This window comes from Zootoca vivipara, chromosome 8 (assembly GCF_963506605.1).
Source record: "Zootoca vivipara chromosome 8, rZooViv1.1, whole genome shotgun sequence".
NCBI lineage: Eukaryota > Metazoa > Chordata > Lepidosauria > Squamata > Lacertidae > Zootoca > Zootoca vivipara.
Window position 1 is genome coordinate 9,730,220 of NC_083283.1, and position 23,702 is coordinate 9,753,921.

At 46.0% G+C, this 23,702-nt stretch overlaps 1 protein-coding gene across 1 annotated transcript in view; it reads right to left on the reverse strand.

Annotated features, from left to right (window-relative positions):
- Nucleotides 1–234: 234 nt before the first annotated feature.
- The window catches only part of TG (thyroglobulin), a 168,602-nt gene continuing 145,134 nt past the window's right edge, over nt 235–23,702 (reverse strand). Inside the window, exons 45-48 of the mRNA XM_060277605.1 lie at nt 16,502–16,606; nt 4,475–4,615; nt 2,518–2,711; nt 235–572 (exon numbers count right to left, since the gene is read on the reverse strand). Coding sequence (XP_060133588.1) covers nt 475–572; nt 2,518–2,711; nt 4,475–4,615; nt 16,502–16,606 — 538 coding nt within the window. The 3' untranslated portion in view covers nt 235–474. The remainder of the gene's footprint in view (nt 573–2,517; nt 2,712–4,474; nt 4,616–16,501; nt 16,607–23,702) is intronic.

The window sequence follows — 23,702 nt, forward strand, 5'->3', positions numbered from 1 at the left end:
CTGATCGGTGAGCCCAAGAGGCTCAGTGGTTTAGACCACAGCGCCACCTGTGTCCTATAGTGCATTGCAGAGGGTTGGACTGGAGGATCCTCGTGGTTCCTTCCCGCTCCATGATTCTATGGTTCTATGATTAACCAGATCACCCGACACTGCAGGTCACACATTGAGTTTGTGTGTATACCACTTTGAGAACAGTAAGAAACCAACTCTCTTAAAAAGGTTTTTGAAGCTTTATTAAGTGCTACGATTTCAATTTGATGCACTGATATCCAGCACATGTGATTCATTGGATGGTGCAGTGCCTGTGTATTTTTGGAGCCTGCCCATCTTGTGTCGATGGCAACCCTACTTGAAATTCCAGCAATCTTTCGCAGACACGCTTTTGTGATTTAGCGAGATGATTTCCAACGCCCCGCAGATCTGTAGTAATTTGATTTCATCCAGCCGATCCAAAATCAATAAAAGTGTTCAGTTCTATTTCTTGTAGGCCACCTTGTCCCCAAGTGGCTTCTGGGTGGTTTTGGAAAGAAATTCCCTGCTAGGCTTGCTTGTGCTGGGCGGCTCTCGTCTGCCTGCAACCACAACACAAACAAGATGCATCACTCCATGAAAAACTCATGCAAATTATTATTTCTCATTGAATCCAATGTAGTTCACTAATTAATGTGTCACATTAGTCTGCTGGGCAGCTGTCTGGGAACAATGCAGCGAGCTAATAATTACTGAACAGGCTGCCAGCAGATTCCGTGGTATAACTTGTTATAAATCATTTATTTAATCCTAATTCAATTATCCACGTGTTTTCTGGCAGCAAAGGCCAAGCAAAAGGTTCCACTGCAACAATACCACATGGACAAAGCACAGCGATTTAGGTTTTCAGAAGTGTTGCATCAAAATAGACCAGAAAAATACAGTGCCTGGAAGAATATTTGGGGTTCCAAAGATTGTACGCTTTTTTTCTGAACTGCTGTTAACTTTTTGATTATTATTTTTTAAAATGAGCATTATGAATAAGTGGAATCTGCAACAAAATGTTGCAGTGGAGAATGTGCCTGATTCCAGCTATCCCACTTCATTTCCCCTCTTCTGTGGTTTTCTGAGCAATCTGGGCCCATTTTTGTTTCTTGCCCAGTCCTTCTTGGGATATTTTGGCTCCTGCTCTTGGTATTTTTCTTTTTCTACTTTTGCAAAGTATTCGTCTATGGTGAGAAACCATAGAAAGGGACCTCTCTCCTGTTGCCACCACAGACCTCAACAGGAAATGTGAAGAAGAGCAGGGTAGGACTTTGAACAATTTGAAGTTCATCTTCAAGGTTATTGTCATGCATGTGGTGTTGTTTTTAAACGTTTTAGACCAGGGGGCAGCAAGGTTTACCTCACCTGGGCCGGTTCACTCCAGCGGTTCATTCCACTGTGTGCGTATGTGCTAAAGTTTTCTTAAGTACAGTGGTACCTCTGGTTACGAACTTAATTCGTTCCAGAGGTCCATTTGTAACCCAAAACCGTTCTTAACATGAGGCACGCGTTCGCTAATGGCGCTTCCCGCTGCTGCTGTGGCGCCGGCGCGTGACTTCCGCTCGCATCCTGGGGCAAAGTTTGCAACCAGGAGCATCTACTTCTGAGTTAGCGGAGCTCGTAACTCGAAGCATTTGTAAGGGCGGCGGTACATAACACGAGGTTCCACTGTATAATTTACACTTCAGCACAGTGGTTTGTCATATTCTGAAAGCTTGGACTCCCCCCCCCCCTTTCCAGGGATAATGCAGACGACGAACTTGAATTGAGCTGCGAACTGAACTAGTTCACTTTGTAACAGGATGAACATGAACTGGAATTAGTGGGGTGTGATGGAAATGAACTTTCCAAGCTCTGTGACTTCACCATAAGGAGGGAATAACAGAATCCTGCTCCTCCTCCCCAGGGTCACACAAACCAGCCAATTGTGGAGGAGAGAAAGGCCTCTCGCCTGCGTGATTGGGCTGTCCTTCCACCAATGCTGGCCTGTGTCCCCAGGAGGGGTTGGTTCAGACCACATCATTTCATATACAGAGGAACCTCAGGTGTCGAACTTAGTCTGTTCCGGAAGACCGTTCGACTTCCGAAACATTTGACAACTGAGGCTTAATGGGCGGTCGGCAATTTCAACGGAGAAAATTGAGAAATGCCTCGGAAGTCGAACAGCTTCCGAGGCACGTTCGAAAATGGAAGCAATTACTTCCGAGTTTTCGGCATCCAAAAACCAAAACGTTTGGTTTCTGAGAAGCTCAAAAACTGAGGTTCCACTGTACTAAAAGTCAGGGTTCCCCCCCCCCCCAGCCAAAACTCTCCAGAACTCAGTTCTGGCACCTCTCAGGTGAGCACCATAGCCATTATAAGAGAGCGAGGGAGGCATTCATGGTGAGTTCAGGCACCCTTTTTTGCTAGGAAAAACAGCACTGCTAAAAGTAGAGTTGATGCAACCTTTTTGAACATCACTGCCCAAAGAGAGAAAATGTGTGTGTTCCACTGTGCACTTACAGCTCAAGGAAATTTTGAGGGTTTTGATGTAATCGGACCAGAATGAACATTCGGCCTTCTTCAGCCCTTTGTGGTTCGCAAAGGAAGCGGTAAATTCCTTATAGTTGTCTCCATCAGCATCTGCTCGAAACATAGGCCAAGAGGATGCAACCCCCGTCATTTTTCTGGAGAACGTATAAGGGCCATTTGGGTTTCTGAAGAAAGAAAGAAAGAGGAACAGCCGGCATCATCTAGAGTTTGACAGCCTTTAACACAGGCATCCCCAAACTGCGGCCCTCCAGATGTTTTGGCCTACAACTCCCATGATCCCTAGCTAACAGGACCAGTGGTCGGGGAAGATGGGAATTGTAGTCCAAAACATTTGGAGGACCAAAGTTTGGGGATGCCTGCGAGAGTATAGGGATGTATCTATACTCTCATGAATGTTATTTACAAGAGGGATGTGCAACAAAATGTTGCAGTGTAGATTAGATGGAGTTTGTTCTGACCTAGCAAAGGAATTACGTTGTTCTGCTAAAGCTGCGCCTTACATTAATTCTCTCCTTCCCTGCAACAATGCCTTCAGGTGAGTCGCCATTATCATCATTTTCTGAGGTGGGGAGTGGTTGAAAGTGGCTGGCACAAGATCAACCACGGCTGAAATGGTTCATTCCAACAAGACCAAAACAAAAATAAAAACCCTCAACCGAACAACATTGTTCTTGGGAGAATCATCCCTTGTTTGGCTAGTTCTTGGCAACAGTTTCAAGGGTGCAGGGAAGCTGTGTTTTATTTTGATGACTCTGTGTAATCTGCCTCATCTTTCAACAGTTCCTCTTCCCTAGTACTCACTGGAAATTGCCAGGGTTCGCCAGCAGCTCAGGTTTAAGAAAAGCCATCCTTTTTGCAAATGAGCCGAGCTGTCTTGCAAAGCTTCAAGAGGAACTGCGAGATCATGGCTTGCACAGCGGTGGCGTTTGGTTGTACCCAGCTCAGCTTCCTGTTAATACTACACGAGAACACTTCAAGGAAAGCAAAACTGACCGAACAAAAGCTGGGTTTGGGAAATCAGCTTTTGAACTGAGAAGCAGGCCTTGACTGACTGTAAAGTTTTTGCTCTTTTAATAACCATGATCTACTGATCTTGCTATATACCAGCGGGTGTCTTAAAAATGCTGCTTGCCAAATTGCTGATTGAAGGCTTCTGTGATGGCTTCCCTGCGTTTAAAGAGCAGCTTATTGGATGCCATAGATATGCTGACTGACGGTGGCACAAAAAAACCCTGCACAAACACTATGCAATAAAATGAAAGATCAATATCCCCCCTCTCTTTTCCCCCAACCGCATAATGGAAATGAAAACTGTGTCTCATCCTGGATGTAAACAAACGATGAAAAAGACATATAGTGAAGAGACCATATGTACTTTTCTTTCTTTGTTACACAAGGACACCTTTAACAAAATCTAATTAAAAGAAGAAGTGAGGTTCAGAAGCTGTTATGTACTGAGCTGAATCATAGAACAATAGGATCCAGAATCAGCAGTCTGATTGGTCTGCAGGAGTCACCCAATCCAACTCCAGGTGGAAGTGAATCCTCAACCTGATTGGCCTGCAGGAGCAGCCAATCAGGCGGCTGGCAGAAGTGAATCCGCAACCTGATTGGCCTGCAGGAGCAGCCAATCAGGCGGCTGGCAGAAGTGAATCCGCAACCTGATTGGCCTGCAGGAGCAGCCAATCAGGCTGCTGGCAGAAGTCAATCCACAAACTGATTGGCCCACAGGTGTAGCCCTGAAGTAGCCAATCACGCAAAGCCCATTGTGTAAATAATGTATATAAGCAGATGGTTTTGGGAAAAGAGCAGTCTTCTCTTCTCCTCCTTAATGACTAAGAGCTGAATAAAGAGCATGAAACTCACTCTCGACTCCGAGTATATTTCACAAGCTTTGTTAGGGATGGAAAAACTGACCAATACACACCCAGATCTTATGAAGTTGGCTAGGAACTGCATGACCGTTAAGGAGAGGGTCTTCGCTTCCGGAGTATACTGGTTTTCGTACTGGGGATGGAAAGGCAGCCCAAAGGCATACTGGACATCAGGCAATAACTCCAGGCTTGAGCTTGAAAGAAAAATAAGAGAGAAGAGACTTAATGAAAAACAACAGCAGTGGTCTTATCCGATGGAGAAAGTGAGAAAACAGTCTGATGCTTTGAAGCTGCAGCTGCAGAAGACAAGGAGATGGTGGGAGACAGAACTCAAGTCATAGATTTGGCAAAGGATGCAGGAAGGAATTGACATTGCAGGTCTTGGTGTGGACACATATGTTGGTGTTCACACTCTCCCCTTCCTGTGCTCTCCAGCAACGGGTATTAACAGTGCCAGATTTACGTATAGGATAAACAAGCTATAGCTTAGGGCCCCACTATTTTGCCCCCTCCCCCCAAAAAAAATTAATGGAAAAAACCTGGATGTACATTTCCAAAATATAAGATAAAAAAACAAATAAAATAAAACCTACATACAGCAACAGTGTTTTGTGTTGTGTAGGCTCCTATGTTGTAAGTAATGGGCCCCACCTGCTAGCCTACTCCCCAAAATAGCACTGGTTTGCTCATTTCTATATATAGGGTGCCTAAATTCTGCAGGGACTGGTTGCATGGCAACATGGGCAAATGGCTTTAGATACCTATTAGGTCCGTAACCTATTAGGTTACGTACCTGATTCGTTCCGGGGTGCGGTACGTAACCCAAAAAGTACGCAACCCAAAAAACCATGAAAGCATGCTTCTGTGCATGCGCGCACGGCAAACCCAGAAGTAAACGCTTCCAGATTTGCAGAGTTTGTAACCCCAAAGGTACGCAACCCGAAGCGTATGTAACCCGAGGTACGACTGTATAGCATATATTCAACACAAAAAACCGCGACAATTTGTTGTTGACAAAGGACAGCTGGACATATAAAGGCCCCCATTACCTTCAGTAGCTTAGGGCCTCACCAAACCTAAATCCAGCCCTGGGTATTAAGAAGCATTGCTCCCTCCAACTGTGGGGGCAGAGCCGAGCCATCCTGGCTAGTAGCCACAGACAGCCTTTTCCTCCATGAATTTGTCTCATCCTCATGCAAGTTGCTGGCCACCACTGCCTTCTGGAGGGTGGGGGGAAGTTCCATAGTTCAACTATGTGCTGTGCGAAGGACTTGATCTGTCCTGAATCTTCCTCCCTTCAGCTGCATTGGATGCCCATGAGCTGTAGCATGAGGCAGCGAGTAAAATACTTTTCTCCATCCACTCCCTCTAAGCTGCATTTAAATTTATAAACACCTCTTGCTCCAAACTAAGAAGTCCCCAAATGCTGCAACCCTTTTCTTCAAAAGGGAGTCTCCCCCCATCTCCTTGATTTGCCCTTTTATCCAAATCTTTCCCAACTCTACAGTATCCTTTTTGTCCTGCTTCACAGGGGAAGAAAATTTCGAGGAAGTCTGGAGAACAGCACCAGTCCCTGCCACATACCCTATCTGCAATGCAACTAAAGTGACAGGCATGGGACCCAGCGCCAGGGCTTTACACACAGGGGGGCGAAATACCCCTGTTTTGCTACTGCCTTCAGATGAAAGAAGGAACAACTGTTTGTTGTTGTTGTTGTTTAGTCGTTTAGTCATGTCCGACTCTTCGTGACCCCATGGACCAGAGCACGCCAGGCACTCCTGTCTTCCACTGCCTCCCGCAGTTTGGTCAAACTCATGTTCGTAGCTTCGAGAACACTGTCGTCCCCTTCTCCTTGTGCCCTCCATCTTTCCCAACATCAGGGTCTTTTCCAGGGAGTCTTCTCTTCTCATGAGGTGGCCAAAGTATTGGAGCCTCAGCTTCACGATCTGTCCTTCCAGGGAGCACTCAGGGCTGATTTCCTTCAGAATGGAGAGGTTTGATCTTCTTGCAGTCCATGGGACTCTCAAGAGTCTCCTCCAGCACCATAATTCAAAAGCATCAATTCTTCGGCGATCAGCCTTCTTTATGGTCCAGCTCTCACTTCCATACATCACTACTGGGAAAACCATAGCTTTAACTATATGGACCTTTGTAGGCAAGGTGATGTCTCTGCTTTTTAAGATGCTGCCGAGGTTTGTCATTGCTTTTCTCCCGAGGAGCAGGCATCTTTTAATTTTGTGACTGCTGTTACCATCTGCAGTGTTTACCTTATTTTATCTTATTTTTTTGTGTGAAAATGAATCATATATTCTAGGGTTGTCATATTTCAAAACAAGACCACCTAAAGCTTTTCTTGGGGGGGGGGGAGGAATTTGCCAGAAATAAATTGATGGTAAACTGCCTGGCTTTTGACTTGCGCCCTGTGCCGAAGCAATTCGCTGCAGCTGCTGGTGTGCTGGGCTCAGCCAAGGTACCAAGGCTGTGTGATGCCCTCTCTGCTCCCCAGAGCCTCCAGTTGTTTGGGGTTTGGGGAGGTGGGGTGCCATTTCCAGCCAATCACAGGCCTCCACTCTCCTCCACGAGTTGCCTCACTGGGCATGTGGCCTAGTCTGGCATGCGATATGCCTTCTCTGGCTGGGCGCGCTTTGCAGCAGGCCAGGCACAGGAAAGGTGGCCGGGGTGCTCTCAGTGGCCCCGTGGGGGGTTGTCAACGGGCCCCATGGGCTGCCTGCTGGGGCGCAGCCATCCTGGACCAGTGAGGCAGCTGACAAAGAAGGCTTGTCTGCTCCAGCTCAGCGGGCGAAGTGGACTGCGGTGCTACGGCTGGACTTCCTTTTCCCTGAAGGGTGGCACGCGGGGTCTCCTGGTTTCTCCGCAGTGAAGCACCCTGGCGCTGGCCCCTCTTGGAGACAACCCTTCCAGGAGCTGCAGGGACCCTGATTCCCAACTATGGCCCTGTCCACCTCCGGTGCCCAACAAGGGAAGGGCCAGTTTGGAGGCGAGGTCTCCTAGAGGAGTTGCTCCTCCTGCCCCGATGGAAGTGAGGGGTGCCTGCCCAGCCGGGCCCCTACCAAAAAAACACACACCCAAAGAAGCATTTGCTTCTTTTTCTGCCTTCCTTTTGCTGCTGCATCTGTAACTGGAGCTGTTGGGGAGGCTGTACTGGGTTGCCATATGTCCTGGTTTTCCCGGGCATTTTACTGCTTAATGTAAATCCGCCCCCCCCCCCGACGCAATTTCCGAGGGCTGAATCCTGAATGTGTCCAGGAAAACCTGATGTATGGCAGTCCTAATATATTCACACACACCATGCAATTTGGGGCCTTTCTGTCCTTAGTCCCACCCCAAAAGCATCAATAACAACGTTGGATCTGGAAAGCAAATTATTTACCAGCAGCTGAAGAGAAAAGCAAGATCTGAAACCAAGATTAAAGCATATTTCCCCATCTCTGAATGTTTAGGCAGGGATTAAGCTGGATCGGAGCACACTCATTCTGCTTTAACAATAATGGGCTTGCTTCACTCCACACATATCACAGTGATGTTGGCCACAAATAGTGCTTCTATAGGAGCAGGGATATAGAAGGGGGGGAGGGGGGCCCCCACTGACAACGAGATGCTTTTGCTTGTCCACAGTACAAGTCTGTTCAGAGAAGTAACCACAGCAATGATGTCAAAAGAACTGACTTGCCGCGTCACATCAAGAGCTCTGGAACAGATACAATAAGAGGAAGAGGAAGAAGAAGAGGCTGATTCCTTGCTGCTCATCTCTGGATTGAGTTTTCAGGGGTACATGGACTGAACATGGAGGCTTTATTAGGTTTCATCAATAATAATAAAAAACCAAGGATATCCTTTCCTGTATTGGTATCCAGTCCACATCTGTACTGGAATCGTTTTTAAAGATGTTTTAATGCTTGTGCGCTTGCTGCCCAGGGCACCTTTGGGTGAAAGCAGGGAAGCAATTTTAAATAATTGTAAGGGTAGAAATTTGTTGTTGTTGTTGTAAAAAAAACCAACAACCACAAAGCAGTTCACACAAAAAAGATAAACCAATAAAATCACTGGTAAGAAAAATTAATGGTAATGATTTAAAACTCTCAAAAGGTTGAAATAACACTAGACTAAAAACGTCTTAAAACTCATGTCAACTTTCTGAACATCTGGGCAGGTAAGAATGTGTTTAGCAGCTGCCGAAAAGAGTTCCATGAAGTTGCCTGCCTGGTATCAGTCGGCAGGGAGTTCCTAAGTGTACTGGTAGGTGCTGCCACACTAAAAGACCTGGTTCTTAAAATGCAGAAAACATATTATATGGCCAGTTTTTCTCCTTCCCTTAGTGAGCACGAATCTTACGGCATTACCTCAACCTGGAAATTTTTCTCTGGGTATCAGCGGCTGGCATTTCCAGTGAATAATCACAATAACCTCTTAACCAAAGCACTTTCCTCTCATTTCTGCAGAATCTTTCCAAACCGCATTGTCTCTTTAACACTGCATGATTTCACCTCTTAAGATATTTGCCTTCTGCATTTTAGCTGCTCTTGTGAATAGTTTTGGTTTCAGCTGTTCAGAAAGAAATCAAATGAACCAGAGAAAGCTATGATGAGATGCTGAAGTTATGTTCCCACTCCAAAGCAGCAGTCTGGAAACTTTGTTTTGCAACCATGTAAAGTCATCTGTCTTTATTTCCTTTTTTAAAAAAAGCTGTTATGATTGGGGGGGCAGTTAGGAATATATTTGAGATCAAATTAGAGCAGGGGTAGCCCACTTGCCATCATTCACAAAGAGCTGTCATGGATGACGGAGCCTCGTGCTTACTTTAGAATTTGAGCCAATAGGGAACAAATGAATTGCAAACATGCCTAGAGACAGGCAAGCTCTCTGAAGCTCACCTTGGATTAACTCGAATTCTTTAAAAGAAAATGGGGAGAACATGGGCAACATTTCATAGAATCATAAAACTCTGAAGTTGAAAGGTCCCCCAAGAGTCTTCTAGTCCAACCCCCTGCAATGCAGGAATCACAACTAAGGAATCCCTGAGAGATGATCATCCGACCCCTCATTCATCACCTTCTTACTGTCAAAAGGTTCTTCCTAATGCTTAGCTGGAGCAGCAGAAAAGAAGCTTGCTCCACCTTCCATGAGACAGCCCTTGAGATACTTGAATATGGCTATCCTACCTCCCCTCCGTCTCCTCTTTTCCAGGCTAAACACACCCAGCTCCTTCAACCGTTCCTCATCAGCTTGGCTTCTAGACCCTTGATCATCTTGGTCGCCCTCCACTGCACATGCTCCAGCTTGCCAATCTCCTCCTTAAATTGTGGTGCCCAGAACTAGACACAGCAATGTCAGCAATAGCTTTTCTCTAACTAAGTGTATCAACTTTGCCTTCAGTAATTTCAGCAACTCTGCCTCCCTATTGAATAATGGCAAATCTTCCCCCATTGCGATTCCCCGTCAGTGGACTTCTTTCCCAAGGGAAGCACACTTGGTGGCCATTGCTGTCTCTTTTTAGACACTAGGCGAAAACATTCTCACGGGTTTTAATGGGGAGGGTAGCTGCATAGGCCACGGGTCTTTTTGCGCTCATCAGTTCCTCTCCAAGAAGAAAGGGATGCCCACAGGCAACATGGAGCTTTGCAAAGACATTTGGAAGAGGCTTTGATCTCAGCTGCACATCTTTAAATGAGGAAGATTATGATGTCTAGCCATCTGTGTTGTCATCAATGAGCAGTAAACAGAACAACATATAAGGGAGACATCAAAACCATTTATATATGTGGATGGAATTCGGTTGTTCTCTTCATTTGTCCTGCCTCTCCCCCCCCATCCTCCCCCCCCACCTTTGGCCAAGTTTTCTGATAATACATATTAAATAAATTACAAGGAGAAAGCAATAAATCCCCTCTGCTTCCTGAGCTGCGTTGCTGTGGATTTGGCAGCTCGGTGGCCAAAGAACATCGAGGGCTAACAAGATGCTCAAGGCAAACAATGGATCAGCAGCTTATTCGGATGTGTTTGGACACCAGACAACTTTTGATCCTGCTTTTGATAGGGAGGCAGATGGCGATTGCCTCCTTGCCAATGCTACACAGATCTGATCCCTCACGCAATTACAATGTACGATAACAGGAACTGAGCAGGAAGAGCAGATAATCTCTCACGCACTGCGGACTTTTGAGGGAATATTTACAGAGAGCTTTCTTGGATGCCATAGCACATGGGTAGGCAAACTAAGGCCCGGGGGCCGGATCCGGCCCAATCGCCTTCTCAATCCAGCCCGCAGATGGTCCGGGAATCAGCGTGTTTTTACATGAGTAGAACGTGTCCTTTTATTTAAAATGCATCTCTGGGTTATTTGTGCGGCCTGCCTTATGTTTTTACATGAGTAGAATGTGTGCTTTTATTTAGAATGCATCTCTGGGTTATTTGGGGGGCTTAGGAGTTCATTCATCCCCCCCAAAAAAATAGTCCGACCCCCCACAAGGTCTGAGGGACAGTGGACCAGCCCCCTGCTGGAAAAGTTTGCTGACCCCTGCCATAGTAAGTCCTGGTGAGCTATTTTTCTAGAAAAAGAGGTGCTGAGACTCCCTTGTTCTCTTAGAATGGCAATGGCAACCACCTGAGAAAAAGCCCTGCTGGTGAGCTATAAACTATAAACTCACTGCAGATGCCACCATCTGTATATGAACTTTTGTACGTATTGAATAAACAATATGTACATACGATCTAATACTGCCACTGGTAATACTAATTTTTTACTATTCTGGGCAGCTTCCAACAGATATAAGAGCACAACAAAACATCAAACATTAAAAACTTCCTGATACAGGGCTGCTTTCAGATGTCTTCTGAAAGTTGTGTAGCTGTTTATCTCCTTGACATCTGACGAGAGGGCGTTCCTCAGGTTGGGTGCCACTACCGAGAAGGCCCTCTGCCTGGTTCTCTGTAGCTTTGCTTCTCGCAGTGAGGGAACCACCAGAAGGCCCTCAGAGCTGGATCTCAGTGTCCGAGCCAAATGATGGGGGTAGAGAGACATTCCTGTAGGTATACTTGGTCAAGGCCGTCAATACCGTATTGGCCCAAATATAAGCTGCAGCTGAATATAAGCCGCTCCTTTAAAATTTCGCAGGCACTCACACCCGTTGAATTTTACGGTATGTGTGTTTCAGCAGCGATGTTGTAAAAGCCAATTTTTGTAAGGTTGCGAATTTAAGCTGCACTTTAACTTTTCACGGTCAGAATGGGGGGGGGGGGAGTGAGGCCAATTCAGGCCAATACGGCAATAAGAACAATTGGAGCACAATCAAGTCTCTTTCCCCTCCATTCCAGATGTCAATTGCCAGTATTCTCTCCTACCACTGCTGGAATGATTTGAGCTCTGCAGGGTTTTTAGGGACCACTAATCTCACATCTTAAAAAGCAGAGACAGCATCTTAAAAAGCAGAGACATCACCTTGCCGACAAAGGTCCGTATAGTTAAAGCTATGGTTTTCCCAGTAGTGATGTATGGAAGTGAGAGCTGGACCATAAAGAAGGCTGATCGCCGAAGGATTGATGCTTTTGAATTATGGTGCTGGAGGAGAATCTTGAGAGTCCCATGGATTGCAACCTATTCATTCTTAAGGAAATCAGCCCTGAGTGCTCACTGGAAGAACAGATCGTGAAGCTGAGGCTCCAATACTTTGGCCACCTCATGAGAAGAGAAGACTCCCTGGAAAAGACCCTGATGCTGGGAAAGATGGAGGGCACTAGGAGAAGGGGACGACAGAGGACGAGATGGTTGGACAGTGTTCCTGAAGCCACCAACATGAGTTTGACCAAACTGCAGGAGACAGTGGAAGACAGGGGTGCCTGGCATGCTCTGGTCCATGGGGTCACAAATAGTTGGACACGACTAAACAACTAAACAACAACACCAATCTCACATTACCCCCAAAAGTATTTTTAAAAGTCGATAGCAGGGGGTGATTTTTGGATTATCTGACGAACAAACATGAAGGTACTGAAAAATCAGCATATGGCACAGCAGCCTTCCTGGGGGCAGACTAAAGTATGGATGGGGAACTTATAGCCTTCTAGTAGATGCCAACTGTGGACAATGCCTGGGGAAATGTCCTCAACAGCTGCTGGGATTCAGGTGGAGTTGGACTTGAGGACCTGGGAACTGATGGAAGGCAGACTGATGTCAACTGGAAAGGGACCATAATGGGAGATGCTAACCCTCTTCAACAGCTGACTGTCTTTCAAGAGATGACATCTGTCTAATATCAGATCCCTGCCCCCCCCCTCAGTGTCCCTATTTTTCAGGGACAGTCCTGGATTTACAGAAGCCATCTTAGTTTCTGATTCGACCCCAGAATGTCCTGTTCTTCTTCAGAACATCCCTATTTTCATGGGAGAAATGTTGGCGGGTATGGAGTTATGCGACCCCCGAGCCAAGGAGAGAAGTAACTCTACAACAGGCCTCCCCAAACTGCGGCCCTCCAGATGTTTTGGCCTACAACTCCCATGATCGCTAGCTAAGAGGATGGGGATGATGGGAATTGTAGTCCAAAACATCTGGAGGGCCGAAGTTTGGGGATGCCTGCTCTACAACCATCTGAAGGCAGCCCTGTATAGGGAAGTTTTTCATCCTATGTCCTTTTAAAATGTGTTGTTGTTTTTTTGTTGGGGGCGGGCTATTGGGTTGTTGATTTCATTTTTATTATGTATTTTGTGGTTTTATATATTGATTTTATTCTCTGAACCGCCCTGAGACCCCCGGGTATAGGGCGGTATATAAATTCAATAAATAAATGAAATACAGAAGTTTTTCAGGGTTTGTTTCATTATTTTATATATATGTTGAAAGCTGCCTAGAGTCAGCAACCCTGAAAGCAACCCAGTCAGATGGAGGGTGGGTATAAATAATAATAATAATGTTGTTGTTGTTGTTGTTGTTGTTGAATAGGATGCCCCTATTTTCATTGGAGAAATGTTGCAGGGTATGTAATATTCAAAGTGGCAGGTGCCACAACACTAAAGGCCTGTTTCCAGACAAGATGGCATATCCAGGAGTCCCATTGCTGCAGAGCATAGTGATCAATTGGGTATAGAGAGCAGGCGAGACAATCTTTTCAGATAGGGTTGCAAACAGTCTCCGGAAAGTCGCTGCCTGCCAGCGTTGACAACACTGAGCTAGAGGGACCAAAGGTCTGACGTGATGTCAGGCAGCTTCCAATAACTGCAAAGCATGAAAACAGGAAGAGATGGCCAGGCCTGGAAGACCGTAGGCTAATCCGCAGCTATGCTAAGAATGTGGATGTGGTCTGGAGGAGCTGCAAAAACAGTGCTGATATTCGGAAGACTTTGGAAAGGGCCGGGAAGATGGCATGAAGAAGAGGGAGCGCTCCTGGCTTCTACTGAAGGGTTAGAAAACTAGAGCCGAGCCAAGTCTGTTTAACTAGTTTAGACCTCATTTTCCTGAGTGCCAAAAAAAACACCCCATCTCCCGATTTCAGGGCTCACACTGAAGGAACATATATTTAAACTGCTTCTCATGTCTCCCTTGTTATGCCCACCATGAGCTGAGGCTGTGCTTTTTCTTTCCTTTTCTCACAGGAAGACAGAAAGTGAGTGCAGGTGGAGGTGTGCTTTTAGCTTCAGCCCCGTCCTCACACTGGTAGCACCGTCTATGGCAGGAGTTCAGCTCCAACCTCTGCAGAAGGGACCTTCCTCTTTTCATTGGAGCCCAGCATGCGATTTAGAACCTCCGTTCAGGTTCTAAATCACGCAACGAGCTTCCCAGCCACAGCAGCAGTTTATAAGTGGATCAGATCAGAGTGATCAAGTCTCTTCTCCTCCAAACGCCTGCCCAAGAAAGGTGTGTCTTCAAACAGGCTACTAAAATTATAACGAGATGGGGACCTCATTAGGGAGACAAGGATCTACCCCGGAAGAGGCACTTTTCTGGGCTACCACACCAGGTGGCCCTCATCAACAGCATGGAGAGGTCAATATGGAAGAAGATGTTCCTGGAGATATTTGGGTCCCAAGCCATTTAGGCTTTAAACAATCAAGTAAGCACCTTGAATCCTACCTGGGAAACAACTGGAAACCCATGCAGCTGTTATTAAGTGATGGGTAATATGCTCACAGTCTGCTGCCCCACCAGCATTCTTGCTGGAGAACCTGGAAAAAGCAGGTGATGGGAAAGACCTCTGCCTGCTCTGAGGTCTTGGCAAAGTTACTGCCAGTCACACCAGACAACTAGGTGAACCAAGTGTCTGATTCAGTATAAGGCAGCTTCCTATAATTGTGCAAAAGCAGCAGAGGAGGAATGGGCAGGGTGTGGGTGGGTGTTAAAAAATTGTTTTAAACACAGGAAGCAATAGAAAGAGAAAGTAGAGAGGCCTCCTTTTCATCCAGTTATTTTAGCTGAGTGACTCCACATTCAAACCACAATGCAAGGAACGGAAGCTGAGCACACCTGCTTCCTTCTTGCGCTGTCGGCCTGGCACATCGCCAACCAGATGCAAATATATAACACAGCCTGAAAAACAAAAGACTCAGAGAAAAGGAATAGAAAAGGACTGGAACACAGAACTTATGGTTGTTGTAGTTTTTAATCAGTTGCGGGTAATTACCAGCTTGCAGGACTTGCAGAAATTGCCCAAATCAAACTCTCATCCTTCTTATCTCTAGACCATTGTGAAAGTGACAAGGCAGGGATGGGGAACCTTAGGGCTGGGGGATGGCAAAGGTGGTCCTCCAGACCTCTCAAGTCACATCCTTTTCCCAGTCATTTTCCTTATCAGTTTGGATTGATGTGAGCATTTTTGCCAGGTTGGAATGTGCCCCTGGACTCTGATAATTCATTTTGCTTGCCTAGATGAGCGACAGAGAGGAGGCACTAGCTTACTGCAGAGGTTGGGTGGTCATCTGTCATGGATGCTTTAGTTGAGATTCCTGCATATTGCTTACCCTCCAACATTTCTCCGATGAAAATAGGGACGTCCGATTCCATAATGATAACTTTACTATTTCTACCCCACACATCTTACTAGGTTGCCCCAGCCAATCTGAGCGTCTTCCAACAGGATATTAAAAACACAATAAAACATCAAACATTAAAAGCTTCCCTATACAGGGCTGGCTTCAGATGTCTTCTAAAAGTTTTGTAGTTCTTTATCTCCTTCAGGGACACAGGTGGCGCTGTGGTCTAAACCACAGAGCCTAGGGCTTGCTGATAAGAAGGTCGGCGGTTTGAATCCCTGCGATGGGGTGAGCTCCCATTGTTCAGTCCCTGCTCCTGCCAACCTAGCAGTTCGAAAGCACGTCAAGTGCAAGGAGGTAAATATGTACCACTCCGGCAGAAAGGTAAACGGTGTTTTCGTGCGCTGCTCTGGTTCGCCAGAAGCAGCTTAGTCATGCTAGCCACATGACCTGGAAGCCATCTGTGGACAAACGCTGGCTCCCTTGGCCTACAGAGCGAGATGAGCACCGCAACCCCAGAGTCGTCCGCGACTGGACCTAACGGTCAGGGGTACCTTTACTTTTACTTATCTCCTTCACATCTGTTCGGAGGGTGTTCCAAAGGGCGGGTGCCACTACTGAGAAGGCCCTCTGCCTGATTCCCTGTAACCTCACTTCTCGCAGAGAGGGAACCGTCAGAAGGCCCTTGGAGCGGGACCTCAGTGTCCGGGCTGAACAACGGGGGCGGAGACGCTCCTTCAGGTCTACTGGGCCGAGGTCGTTTAGGGCTTTAAAGGTCAGCACCAATACTTTGATTTGTGCTCGGAAATGTACTGGGAGCCAATGTAGGTCTTTCAGGACCGGTGTTATATGGTCTCGGTTGCCACTCCAAGCTTCCAACTCTATGATCCTATAATTTTATGAAAGGTGTGTTTTGAGAGAAAAAACATTTTTGAATGTGATTTTTTTTTTAATTGAAGCGTAAATGAGAAATGGAAAGGAATGGATTTATGGAAAAGTTTATGTATCACCATCATCAACAGCAGCAATGATCATAGACTGAAAATAAGAATGAACTGTGCATCCCATGATCCATGAAAACAGAACTCTGTCCATGCTCTTACCTGCTCAGGGAGGTGTCTGGAACGTGGTACATGAAGACTTTGCCTCTGCCATTGCCAGCCCAGTGGCGAGCCATGCCTATTGTGGGGCAAATGATGAACTGGTCCCTGAGAAATGGCAAAAGAAAACGATGTTATGGTCAAGAAACAATGGCCAAATGATAACAAGTTGCAACGAAGGTCCCTCAAATAGGGAAAGGAAGGAGATTACCTTTCCACAAGGCCAACATTGATGCCAAAATCCAGCATCGCCTGAGCTCTGCGAGTGCGGCTTTCTCCCAATTGAAGTGCAGAGTGTTTGAGGACCGGGACATTCGCAGGGAAACCAAAATGCTTGTTTACAAACCTATTGTACTACCAACCTTACTATATGCTTGTGAAACATGGACCACTTATAAACACCATCTCTAACTCCTTGAAAGATTCCATCAATGGTGTCTCCAAAAAATTTTACACATCACTTGGGAAGACAGGCGAACTAATATCAGTGTACTGGAAGAAGCAAAGATCACCAGTGTTGAAGCAATGATTCTGCAACATCAACTTCGTTGGACTGGTCATGTTGTGCGGGATACCTGATGATCGTCTTCCAAAGCAACTACTCTATTCCGAACATAAAAATGGAAAGCGTAATGCTGGTGGTCAACAAAAGAGGTTTAAAGACTGTCTCAAGGCAAATCTTTAAAAATGTAGTATAAACACTGACAACACTGGCCTTGAGCGCTCCAACACTGGGAAACACTGTACCTGTGAGTGCTCCAGTTGGAGAACAGCCTTTACCAAAGGTGTCATGGGCTTTGAAGAAAATCAATCTCAGGACGCAAGGGAGAAACGTGCTAAGAGGAAGGCACGCTTGGCAAATCTACACCGTGATCAACTCCCGCCTGGAAACCAATGTCCCCACTGTGGAAGGACATGTGGCCTCCACAGTCACTTATGGACCCATTGTTAAAACTGTGTTTATGGAAGACAATCTTACTCGGCTACAAGTGATCGCCAAAGAAGAATGTACAGAGAGGCCTCATAACAATGGGCCGAGTGAACAATACAGGGACTAAGCAATGCTGCTGAAACTTGCAAACTTCCTTTTATCCCATTATTCAAAAGCAACAAATGATTAAACCAATAAACTTGCACAAATCTTATACAATCAAATAACCACTCTTTTGTTTTGGTGAAACAAATCTGTTTATATAAAAAGAGCACCTACCAAAAAAATGGGGGGTGGCAATTAGGAAAAAGCTATTTTAAGTATGTTTCTCTTTGCTTTGGCCAGAGAGCCCAGCTTGGGAGAAGGTTTAGACCAGTTGTTTATTATTTATTTTTGTTCTTCATATTTCCCCAGAGACACTCCCTTCCCCCCCCAAAAAAAAATACATGATGGAAACCTGCATTCCCATTCAGACACCGCAAGTGCACATCTGTAAAACACATTCTTAATGAAGTGATCTGCAAGTTAGTATAAACCTTCGGAACTGGTCTTTGGGATTTTTTCCTGGAGTATTTGCGAATGAAAACAAAGCTCCACTATTCTCCCGCAAAGGTGTCTCTGTGCTTTGTTCCACCTGCCGGTCTTAAATTGCGAGTTGCTTTTTCCATAAGGGCAACACGCCATGCTCTCTTGCACCAAGAATTCAGCTGTTTTCAGCGAAGCTCACCCGGGATTGCACAGCAAGAAGATTCATAATGGAGGGCCAGACACTCCCTGGGCTTTAATTTTACCCACCACTATTGATCTTCCCTTGCAATCTTCCAGTTACAGTTGAATGTTTGCTTTTGTTTTAGGGTCTACTCATTGCACACATGGAAACCGCCAGGACTCAAAGGACTCAGATTCTCTGCTCTTTTTAAAGTGGAAAATCCTAGCATGCATCTAACTATATCTATCTATCATCTATCCACCTACCTACCTACCTACCTACCTACCCATCAATCCACCTATCCACCTATTTCTCTCCCTCCCTCCCTCTCTCATCTATCTATCTATCTATCTATCTATCTATCTATCTATCTATCTATCTATCTATCTATCATCTATCTATCCATCCATCCATCCATCCGACCTTGCCATTCATTCAGCTCTTCACAACAAGACCTATTGGTGCTTCCCTTGCTGAACGATGTTAAGAGAGGTCATCTGTCTCTGCAAACCCCACTTCTGGCAGGGAGTTGGATATTCGTCCTCCCTACACATTACATCATGCATAATAGGGCAGCTGGGAAAGGCTTAGCCAAATGGGGAGACCTATTTAGCCCTGTGGGTTCCCCATCCCTCCTCTACAGCAACCTTCCTCTCCTATGACTCCCATCATCCCTGACCAAGGTGGATGGTGCTGGTGGGAGTGACATTTGGGGCCCAAAGGTTTGGGAATTGGGCACCACAGTTCAAGAAGGATACTGACAAGCTGGAACGTGTCAAGAGGAGGGCAACCAAAATGGTCAAAGGCCTGGAAACAATGCCTTATGAGGAACGGCTTAGGGAACTGGGTATGTTTAGCCTGGAGAAGAGAAGGTTAAGGGGTGATATGATAGCCATGTTCAGATACATAAAAGGATGTCATATAGAGGAGGGAGAAAGGTTGTTTTCTGCTGCTCCAGAGAAGCGGACATGGAGCAATGGATTCAAACTTCAAGAAAGAAGATTCCACCTAAACATTAGGAAGAACTTCCTGACAGTAAGAGCTGTTCGGCAGTGGAATTTGCTGCCAAGGAGTGTGGTGGAGTCTCCTTCTTTGGAGGTCTTTAAGCAGAGGCTTGACAGGCACATGTCAAGAATGCTTTGATGGTGTTTCCTGCTTGGGAGGGGGTTGGACTGGATGGCCCTTGTGGTCTCTTCCAACTCTATGATTCTATGATTCTATTATTCTAAGTCTGCTTCATGGTATGCTTCTTCCTTTGCCATCCTTTGTAAAGCTGGGAGAGCTCTGCTGTACAAACACAAGATATGTGTTCTTTATTACACGTTCCTGAGAAATAAGCTGAGGCTTCCAAAATGCTCATTTAACAAAGACTGCAAAAACCACAGGGTTGACTAACCACCTCATGATGTTTAGTAATGACAGGAAGCCATTCTAGTTTTTAACAAGTGATGCTCTTGTTCAGGCATCCCCAAACTGCGGCCCTCCAGATGTTTTGGCCTACAACTCCCATGATCCCTGGCTAAGAGGACCAGTGGTCAGGGATGATGGGAATTGTAGTCCAAAACATCTGGAGGGCTGAAGTTTGAGGATGCCTGCTCTTGTTCCTGGGAGCCAGATGTTTTGAGCTACAACCCCCACTGGCCATGCTGTCGGGGACTGATGGCAGTTTTAGTCTAAAACATCTGGAGGGCAACAGATTGCAAAAGGCTGGTGAAGACCATGATGAGCTAGGCAGATGAATGGCCTGCCATGGCAGAGAGCACAGCTTTCTGCGATTTAGGGGAAGGCCATAACTCATCTCTGGAATCCATAGGTAGGACTAAGAAAGAATTCTATCTGAAATCCTGGTACGTTCAGACCATACTGAGCTAAATGAATCAATGGCCTAACTCAGTTTAAGGCTGCTTCCCACACTGCACCCTGACATCTGATAGTAAGAAGTCTCTTGCATCACCATTGAAAGCATTGATGGATTTACTGAGCCTAGGCCAGGGGTCAGCAAACTTTTTCAGCAGGGGGCCAGTTCACTGTCCCTCAAACCTTGTGGGGGGCTGGACTATTTTTTGGAGAAGAAAAAAACAGAATGAATTCCTATGCTCTACAAATAACCCAGGGATGCATTTTAAATAAAAGCACACATTCTACTCATGGAAAAACACGCTGATTCCCGGACTGTCCGCAGGCCAGATTTAGAAGGCGATTGGGCCGGATCCGGCCCCCGGGCCTTAGTTTGCCTACCTATGGCCTAGACCAAGCCAGGAGCCAATGGCTCATGTACAGTCATACCTTGGTTTAAGTACGCCTCAGTTTGAGTATTTTCAGTTTAAGTACTCCATGGACCATCTGGAACGGATTAATCCACTTTCCATTACTTTTAATGGGAAAGTTCGCATCAGGTTAAGTATGGGCTTCCGGAACCAATTACACTCATACCTCGGGTTAAGTACGCTTCAGGCTGAATACTCTGCAGACCCGTCTAGAACAGATTAATCCACTTTCCATTACTTTCAATGGGAAAGTTCGCTTCAGGTTAAGTACGCTTCAGTTTAAGTACTCCGCGGACCCGTCTAGAACAGATTAATCCACTTTCCATTACTTTCAATGGGAAAGTTCGCTTCAGGTTAAGTATAGACTTCTGGAACCAATTGTTTTTGTAAACCGAAACAATTGTCCCTTGTCTGGTGAGACTCAGCCATAATTGCTACCTCTAAAGTCCCAGGGTCTAGTCTGAAGGGACAGGAGGCCATCACCTTGCTGCTAATAAGCAGGTATGGGTCTGGTCAGCACCTGGATAGGAGATCACCTTGGAACCACATGAACACTGCCTTCTACTCCAGGATGCAAGAAAGGTGGGATACAAATGTAAAAAAATATATACAGGAATAATTTTAAGGAGCAGGGGAGCAATGTCCCAGACACCAACAACATTCCTCCCAGATTTCATCCATCCTTAGCATGTCACTGTTGTTCATCTGCAGATGTTTCCTGCAGTGACCCAGCCACCTCCAACAACTCTCAACCCATGTTTAAAACATTAGGAGGTTTACGATGTTGCTGATCTGCTTGTTGGAGAAGGGAGCCGCTAGCATGAAAAGCAGAACAAGTGTTCAGCTGCAGAAGAGTGTGGGACTTGTAAAGTGTGCAGAAATGGTTCTCTGCATCTCAGTGGCTTTTCTGATTTGCGGAAAAGTTGCGCTGCAAAGGAAGGCTAGGAGCTGACATGCTGGAGAGGGAGGGCGAGCTGGTTTCTTATTTTGAAGGACTGATATGGGGAACTGGCCAAATTTAAACCTGCGGAAACCACACAGGAGCGGCCAAAGAAAATGAAAGAAACACTCCTAAACCACAAGACACGGCATGCAGGGGCTGCAGCTTAACCGCTCAGACCTCCTTCTTGCTGTTTATAACCTCACCTCATGTTTGCTAGAAGGATTGCAACCCACAATTCAAAACCGATCTATCTAAGGACTTTTTTCTTTGTTAAAACCTCTTTCATCTTCCATCCACAAGTCAGGAACCCCATCTCAAGTTTGACCCCCTCTATAAAAGGTAAAAGGACCCCTGACCGTTAGGTCCAGTCGTGACCGACTCTGGGGTTGTGGTGCTCATCTCGCTCTATTGGCCGAGGGAGCCAGCGTACAGTTTCCAGGTCATGTGGCCAGAATGACTAAGTTGCTTCTGGCGAAACAGAACAGCGCACGGAAACACCGTTTACCTTCCCGCTGGAGTGGTACCTATTTATCTACTTGCACTTTGACGTGCTTTCGAACTGCTAGGTGGGCAGGAGCTGGGACCGAGCAATGGGAGCTCACCCCGTCACGGGGATTCAAACCGCCGACCTTCTGATCGGCAAGCCCTAGGCTCTGTGGTTTAACCCACAGTGCCACCCGCGTCCCCTTGACCCCTCTATAGTGAGTAGCAAAACAAACATGGCATCTCAACTCCAGCACCCTGTCTCTTCATTTACATCTTCATTAACATCTGTTTACAACACCATCAGCGCCTCACGGTATTGGAAATAACATCAAACTTATCTTTGTTGGTATCTTTATGAACTAATCTAAAGGAAATTAAAAGACTGAGTTTAACATCTGGAACACATACCAGAATTGGACATTCAGTTGGAGTTAAACATTTGAAAAGAGCATTGGAATTAGATATCAACAGTTTGTTTTCAGAGCTGTTAGTTTGTAAGTCTCTGTGGCTTTTACATAAGGCTTTTTATATATATTTTCCTCAGAAGTTTGATAAACAATGTATGATGAATAATGTATAATTGATTTGGAGATCATTGTGTGTCACCCACGTGTTGCATGTACAGTGGTACCTCGGCTTATGAACACAATTGGTTCTGGAAGTCTGTTCATGGAAGTTAAGTGTACTTAACCCGAAGCATGGGTATAACTGGTTCTGGAAGTCTGTTCATAAACTGAAGCGTTCATGAACTGAAGGGAACTTTCCCATTGAAAGTAATGGAAAGTGGATTAATCCGTTCCAGACGGGTCCGCGGATTACTCAACCTGAAGCGTACTTAAACCGGAGCATGGGTGTAATTAATTCCGGAAGTCTGTTCATAAACTGAAGCGTTCATTAACTGAAGCGAACTTTCCCATTGAAAGTAATGGAAAGTGAATTAATCTGTTCCAGATGGGTCTGCGGCGTTCGTAAACCGAAAATTCGTAAACTGAAAATTCGTAAACCGAGGTGTTCATAAACTGAGGTTCCACTGTATTCTACTACTATTTGTATTAGCAGCACCGGTACATTTTCCCAGCAAATGGGTATTAAGCTAGTGAAATCCTAATAGCGAACTTGTTCTTCGAGTGTGGATCATTATGTAGTCAAAACTGCCTCCCCACCACACGAAGGAGCTTCCAACAGGGGAACCTTAGCAGAAAAATAAAACAATTTTAGATTGGGGGGGAGGGGGCATTTGGAACCTAAAGGGCTTTGAAGATTGAGCATGCTCAGTGGTCGTAGAACTCTGGCTGGCTATTGAGAAGATGGACAGAAACCAGAGAGGGTGTGTGGAATGGAGTGTATTGGAAAAGGGTCTGGCTGGCTGGCACTCTGAACATGAATGCTCCACGCTGCAATGTTTTTGTAGGTCTCCTTTGTAAAGAGTCATCACTTGTTGCGAGAAAACATTTTGTTGTTGAGGCTTTTCCTTCTCCACTGCCTTTAAAAACAGAAAATGGCTTCCGGGTTCAGCGCCAGCGCCGATCGGCGGGGTCTCGTCTCGTCTCCGAGACGGCCCGTCCCTGCTAGGAGTGGGGAGGGCAGCGAGAGCGACGCTGCGCCCCTTAGAACCTCGGGAAGGGCGTCCCGGGGGCAATTTGCTCGGCACAGCCCAAATCCGGACTCCCCAACTCTTCGGTTAGCTCTAATAAGAGCCCCGGAGCGAGGAGGGTAGAAGTCGCGGGGGCCATTTTGAGCGGCAACGTTATTCTAGCAGGGAGAAGCTTCAAGCCGAAGGCGGAGAGCGCTGGATTCTTCCGAAAATAAAACGATTGGAAAAGATTGTAAGTAACCTCACGATTTGTATTATAAAACAATTTGGATCT